Source organism: Neltuma alba, unplaced genomic scaffold (assembly GCF_004799145.2).
Source record: "Neltuma alba isolate B1F8T4 unplaced genomic scaffold, ASM479914v2 tig00011304_pilon, whole genome shotgun sequence".
In the NCBI taxonomy this organism is placed as follows: domain Eukaryota; kingdom Viridiplantae; phylum Streptophyta; class Magnoliopsida; order Fabales; family Fabaceae; genus Neltuma; species Neltuma alba.
Genome location: NW_021636013.1, coordinates 665,351 through 671,803, shown reverse-complemented (window position 1 = coordinate 671,803; position 6,453 = coordinate 665,351). Strand labels below are relative to the sequence as shown.

General features: G+C 34.3%; 1 protein-coding gene across 4 annotated transcripts; it reads right to left on the bottom strand.

The window, feature by feature from the left end:
* Nucleotides 1-371: 371 nt before the first annotated feature.
* Nucleotides 372-5,228, bottom strand: LOC114711712 (reticulon-like protein B8). Of its 4 annotated transcripts, none has more exons than XM_028896137.1 (6): nt 5,068-5,228; nt 2,608-2,797; nt 2,351-2,531; nt 2,089-2,230; nt 1,466-1,535; nt 372-741 (listed from the first exon to the last, which is right to left on the bottom strand). In XM_028896137.1, exons 2-6 carry the CDS (start codon nt 2,780-2,782, stop codon nt 572-574), a joined length of 738 nt encoding a protein of 245 aa, XP_028751970.1. In that variant the 5' UTR covers nt 2,783-2,797; nt 5,068-5,228; the 3' UTR covers nt 372-571. The 4 variants fall into 4 exon arrangements, with proteins under 4 accessions (XP_028751970.1, XP_028751969.1, XP_028751968.1 ...); XM_028896136.1 differs by lacking the exon at nt 5,068-5,228 and adding an exon at nt 3,676-3,758; XM_028896135.1 differs by lacking the exon at nt 5,068-5,228 and adding an exon at nt 3,605-3,649.
* Nucleotides 5,229-6,453: the final 1,225 nt, after the last annotated feature.

Below are 6,453 nucleotides of genomic sequence, written 5' to 3'. Positions count from 1 at the left end.
TTAATGTAACATATTACTATACATTGATGCCCTCATTTAATCACGCAATTTAAGAGGGAGTGAAAGAAGATTAATAGGTGAAAAGAAATTTGTTACTTCTAATAGTTAAATGAAGGTGCCGCTAAAAGATAAAAAAAAAAAATACAATAAATAAAGTAAAGAGAGGTTGATTAAGCCTTGAATTTCTAAAACAACAAAAATTTCGAAACAAAATAAAAAGTTAAGGTCAGCAATGGATATGAATACTTTCCCCATTTAAACTAGTCAGTATTTATATATTTTGACACCTACTTTTAAGGACTATTTACCTTTTCCCCTACAGATCCTTAAATTATTAGCCCATATGTTTATTTTTCTTTAATTCATTTTCGTGATGAATATTTTATATTAATTTGATTATATATTCCTCAGGAAAAGACAATGATATCAAGTCAAAACAATACTTACAGACAAGTCCTATTCTTCCCCACCTAGTAACTTCTACCAGGCATCCAATACGGCCATTTTATTAATGAGTAAGGGATTAAGTATTAATTATTAAATAGATAAACCTTTTTACAAATCCATGGATCTATTCAAGCTTTTTGCCCCTGAAGCTTCCCTTGGGGATTTTGCTGAGAACTCCAGCATCAAGCTTCTTATAGTTATGCTGCATCTGATCAATCAGTTGGCCCACGAAGCTGTCAATTTGATCCTCATACTTCTCATACAGAACTGGGAGTGTGTGTGCAGCAACAAAACCTTGTGAAATAACACAAGTTTCAGAGATCAGGCATGACAATGAACAATCATCTAGTAGGGAAGCATCACTTTTGAAGTTGTGGCCCCTTTCATAATGAATCAACAAAGAATATAACGCACAATTAAATGAAAAAGTAGCAAGTGAGAGGAATGAATTGCACTATTCACATATTATGAACAGTACAGCCCGTTATGGACTTTAGTTTACATTGAATATTGAATATTGAATATTGAGATTGATTCTCCCATCCTTCTTTTAAAAAATTAGAAAAAATATTATTAGATGATATTTACATAATAAACATAATACGCACAAGCGAATGGGTAGCAGTAAGGATTGGACGCCTAACCACCTCAGTTAGAAAAGGGAGACCTATAAATAATTTTATTATAATCCCTAAAATGTTCAGATGAGCTACTTCCATAAGTTAGCATATTAGCATTAAGAAATTAGCAAATATCTCACAATATGCAATTATTATTAGTATGCTGTTTTCATTCTCTAACTTCACTATGCAGGCTTAAGGTTGACTTCACCATCCAAGAAAAAGGAGTATAATCCAATTTCCATACTTTCGATTATTCAATTTTTGTTAAGCAGACAAGAATTGTTGTTAGCAAACCTAGTCCGAAATTCAGAGAAAAACATATTTAAGCATATAACATAATCCAAAGTAAGAAGTTTGAAATGTATCAATTGATGCAAAGAAAGCAGATCACTGACCAATATATATGACAGATATAACATTGAACCAGCTCCCAATGATAGCTACAGCCCACAAGCTTGCTATAGCCTGGAAATGTTGCAACTGTTTAATAACAAATTCCACTAGAAAATAGGCATTGTTAATTTCATGTAAAGAAGGGGTCATTATTAAAGATATACTAATAGTCAAAAGCAAGTTATAATCGACAGCACCATAGAAACTGCATCCCTATGGTCATTCATTCAGAACACTTTTAAGTCCAGTTAATTCAATTGTTCATATATACATGGAACTAATGATCCTTACCCCTCCTACAGGCCACAAACCTTCTTTTGGCCTCCACCCTGCACAAAATCTATTTCTTATTTGTATGGATGTCAACATCTCTAGCTACAACTACAACAAAGTGACATTCTCATTGCCACGTTGATATCAAACCACTACGTCATTGACCCTAAGTGTTTACTGTGACAACCATTAATATTGTGGCAAGATATAAACAAAGTGATTCAAAAACAAGAACTGGGCCAAAAACATGTTTCTGAAGTCAAATAATGCTTTAACCCGGAAATAATGTTTTGAGCACACATATGGATGATACAAGAAGAAAAAGCATAAATAAGTATGAAGGCAAACATACAATAAGAAATTGTTTCAGGTTTCCTCCACAAGCAACATCTTGAAGAAACCTCAAATCTCGGTTAAGCTCTACACCAACTCTAGTTGCAATTCTGACAAACAAATCCTCTGGGATGACAAGACGAGGAACTTCAGATGGTTCCCTGTCAAGACAAAAGGACAAAGGCCACTTACTTAAAAAGCTGAGAAATTGTGCAGTTCTTTAGCACATCTAAAGCAAATTCAAGCAGCAAAAACAGAGATGTAAATATGCTCCAAAGTACCTGCGAACCAAGCCAGAAGCATTGGACCAGAGAAACTGTCCAAGCATGACAAAAATCAGAGCAAAGGATACAAGTGTCAGGAAATTATAGTTGAGCCATTCAAAAAGCAACCACAAAAGTGTAGCACTAGCTAAAACACTTGCAGAGATCTTCTTGTTCCTCCATAACAGGACATCAGCAGCTACAGCGTTCAAAAGGGAAACAAATTTAGAGGCCAATATGGTAGTTTTACATGACAAAGACTTAAACTATCATACATTTTCCGCCCCCCAGTATCTTGTGCACTGGCCTCTCGCGTCCAAACAGTCTTTTGAACTGAGAGCTCGCTGAACTTGGGTCCCCTTCCTCAAAGAATGAACCAGATTTCTTCTCAGTAATTGTATCCACAAGGTTGTTAAGAAGGTTCTCGGCAGCAGCGATTTTATCAGACATTGTTCCTTCCCTTTCCTAAAAAAAGTAAGGATATTACCAAATGAAGAAAATAGCATGACATCAGTGCATCATCAATCATGTTTAACAGAAAATCCAATATACAAATAAAGCGAATGCAAGAAGCTTTGTTATATCCCGATGTATAAATAGTAGATCATAGTTGATTGCATATGTTGTTTAGTAAAAAGTGTACTCTAACAAAAGTCAACCATTCAGCATTCTTGTAAGTCAAGGAAGAAAAAGCTCTGGCAGTTCAGAAGTTTCATTTCTAACTCTTAATCAAGTCGATGGGGGAAATCATCAAATTTACCACATTAGAGGCATTCAGTCTCTTTATTGACTATTAAAATCATTGCCATAATTTCTGCCTTCAGTCCTTAATTTGCAGTATCTCCAGGAGCAAACTATATAATTAAAACAATTAAAGCTTCATCACTCTTATAGCCATACCTTTAATTCTTTTTTTAAGGATAATTGTATAAAAAATAATAACTCATTAAAGAGAAGAGAAAGATCAATACAAACATATAGGGACAAGAAGTCCTCCAAAGCCAAAAATTTCCCCATATTAAATTTTGACATTAAGCCTTCAGTAAAGTAGCTATTGTAGGAAGATTTGCAATCTCTACTTTACATTGGAAAGGAGAAATGGGCTGTTAGAATATGAAGCTTCAGAATTGAACGCCATAGCAAAGTGAAAACTGAAAACAAGGTGGCGATTACTTAAGTGCTAAAATAGAAGAAAAACCGTTCATAATTAAAATTCATGGCCTCAATAGTGTATCGGGCTTGCATGTAGCTGGAGGAAGCTTAGAATTGTACCAGGTTGTTACAATTTATTGAGTCCCTCATTGTATAATCCCTTGATGTGTGGATAAGTTTAGACGCTGTACCTTCTTACTGGTCCTCTATGTCTATGATAGGATACCCTCCAAGGTACTAGTGGTATCAACAGTGATCCACGCCAAAAAGTCAGCTTAGCAGGAATGTAGAACAACCAAGCTTATAAGCCCACATAAGCATCTCATAAACAAACATCACTTTCTAAAATTAGATAAATCGCGGGACTACTAAATTACTTCCTTTCAATAATCCATCTTAACACAGTATTCAGGCTTCTATGTGCTAAGCTAACTAAGAGAATCACTGCCTTCCATGAATAAATGAGACAGATCTCCTTTGAGCAAAGAATAACATTTACAGAACACATACGAACTGTAAAGCCTATCCACCTTAGTCAATAGCATCAAATACTAGGAAACCATTAATGACTGAGTAGCAGCTCTAATGCCCGCCCATGTTGCATCCATACGCTAGAGAACAGGGAACCATTCATACTCGTCAATAGCATAAAATACTAGGAAAGCTTAACAACTTCGTCTTTTAAAGAGCAAAACAGGGAAAGTAGCTAGCAGCCTAGCACCAAACAAATCATCAACTAAGATAAAGTAGCCGCCTCCAAAACACAGCCTACAGGAGCTTGTTCATACCAGGAATCTTGACACCCATATAAAGTTAAACCTTTTCATCTACCTGTCTTCAATCAATTGGTTAAGATAACATGCTACTTTCAGATGCCATCTTCAAAGTGCCAGGAAAAGAACTCCTGAAATTTATCCTAATGAAAACGTATGAAGCACAGACTATTCAGAATTTAAGCTGTGTCTGATTTGCATACTCATATAAGACACCTTGCAGCACTTCAATTAACAAATGGATCATCGTTTGCCATCACATCATGATCTTTTTATGCGAGTCAGCATAGTAAGACCTATCACTTTTTGTTTGGGGAGAGTGGAGAGAGGAAAAAGGAAACTTTCAAAAATGGAAAAACGAATTGGTATAACGTAACTGGTTCACACAACACCAGAAAGTGCAAAGGAAAGAATAATCTTTGATACCTGTCCAGAAAGCGAAGTTGAAAACCCAAGGTCACTCGCATGACTTTCTCTTATAGATTTATGACTAGAAAAGCGAAAAGAAAAAGTAAAAAAACTAAAGATTTTCTTTTTCTTTTTAAACCTCAATGGTTCGACCCAGAAAGTAAAACAAAATTATAAATCAAAAGAAAATTTCAAGAAATTCAAACTCCTCAATAAGCACCACAATTCCTCAACCTCAAACAACCCACAAAGTGAAAATCACCCAATGTACGAAAATACCACAAACAAACTCATCTCGTCGACCAAGGAGATATTGAACAATGATCATCAATCAGACAAGGGCAACAGAAATAGCAAATTCATCAGAAACAAGAGAAACAGAAACAACTTAAAAGCGCAAACCAGTATCAGAGGAGCAGAGGGGTTCGGAGGAGAGTGAAGCAAAACGTAGAGGCAGGTAAAGAAAAAGAGAGTAATGGGCTTCTTCTGTAGCAGAAAGAGGAGAGTATTAATTTTTGCAAAGGAAATCCTTTCAGTGTGGGAATTGCATGGCGCTAGACCATTGAATAATTGATTAGGCACTTCACCTAACGCGGAGGTCCTCAAAACCCACGTGATCGTCCAATCCTCTTTTCATCAGCTTTTTTTTTTTTTTTTTTTTGGTGTCATCGGAAAAGCGGCCTTCAGTACATTGACGGTGTTATAACCTCCGAGTACGGAACGACCAAAATTGACCCTTTCTCGGGGGCCGAGGCGAATGATTTTCACCCTTTTTTCTTTTAATAATAATTATGTGAAAAAATGGTGCTTTTCTTTTCTTTCTTTTTTTTTTTTAAAAAAACACTTGTGAATTTTTATTTTTTTTGGGAATGAAAACTGGTGAATTGATTGCCTGCGAAATACTCATAGTTTGAGAGAACTACAGTCCACTTTTTTTTTTAAAAAAAAAACAAAATAGCTGCTACAAAGTCCCAATAATAAATGAGACTTGTAATTAAATGCTATGCTAGTCTGTTGTTATATGCTACTCCGGTCCTTAATATATGACTCAATGTTTTAATCCTAAATATAAGACTCATTTCTCATATTTATCAATTTTCTTTAAATTACCCCTATAAATACTCCTTCAACTATAATCAAATAGAAGAAGGAGAGGGAGTATTAAGAAAGATGATTGTGGTATTTTAGGAAAAATGTATCACTTTTCTTATAATTAATTAACTTATCTAACTTTCTTAATCTAATCAAATTAGTTAAATGGGTCTTCTATAAAGAACCGGAGGAATAATTTTTTAAAATTTTATAGCAATTCTCCCTAATATTTTTAGACATTATGAGATAGTTTTTTTTCTATGTATTTACTTGGTGCAATAGAAGAGTGTTGTTTCTAACTAATCCAAACAGAAAGAGACTAACACAGTAACACCTAATGCTGAAGAATTCGTTTTCTTTTTTAATTTGTAGGTTGTTATATTTTTTTATAATACAAACAATAGTTAGTTTAAAAGAAAATAGTTCAATTTTCCTTCAATAAAATCGAATATTCAAAGTTTTTAAACGGACTATGAAATAAAACGTTGACACTCGGGAGGCCTGCCAAATGAGACACGACAACGTTGGCTGCAATTTGATCAAATACTATTATATATGTTGAGAAAAAGAATGGTAGTTCAGGCCAAACAAGGGAAAAAAAAAAAAAGGAATGGTAGTTTGAAATAAACTAAAAAAAAAAATGGTATATAATAATGATAATTTTTTATATTTTATAGTTAAATATAGAAAAAGAAT

What these genes read in the sequence shown, in the direction of transcription:
- LOC114711712 (XM_028896135.1), bottom strand. Translation starts at nt 3,634, where the DNA reads ATGAGGGACTCAATAAATTGTAACAACCTG. An exon ending in ACCTGAAACAATTTCTTATT is followed by an intron (nt 1,536 to 2,088) that starts GTATGTTTGCCT and finishes CAACATTTCCAG; the next exon opens with GCTATAGCAAGCTTGTGGGC. An exon ending in TATATCTGTCATATATATTG is followed by an intron (nt 742 to 1,465) that starts GTCAGTGATCTG and finishes TTATTTCACAAG; the next exon opens with GTTTTGTTGCTGCACACACA.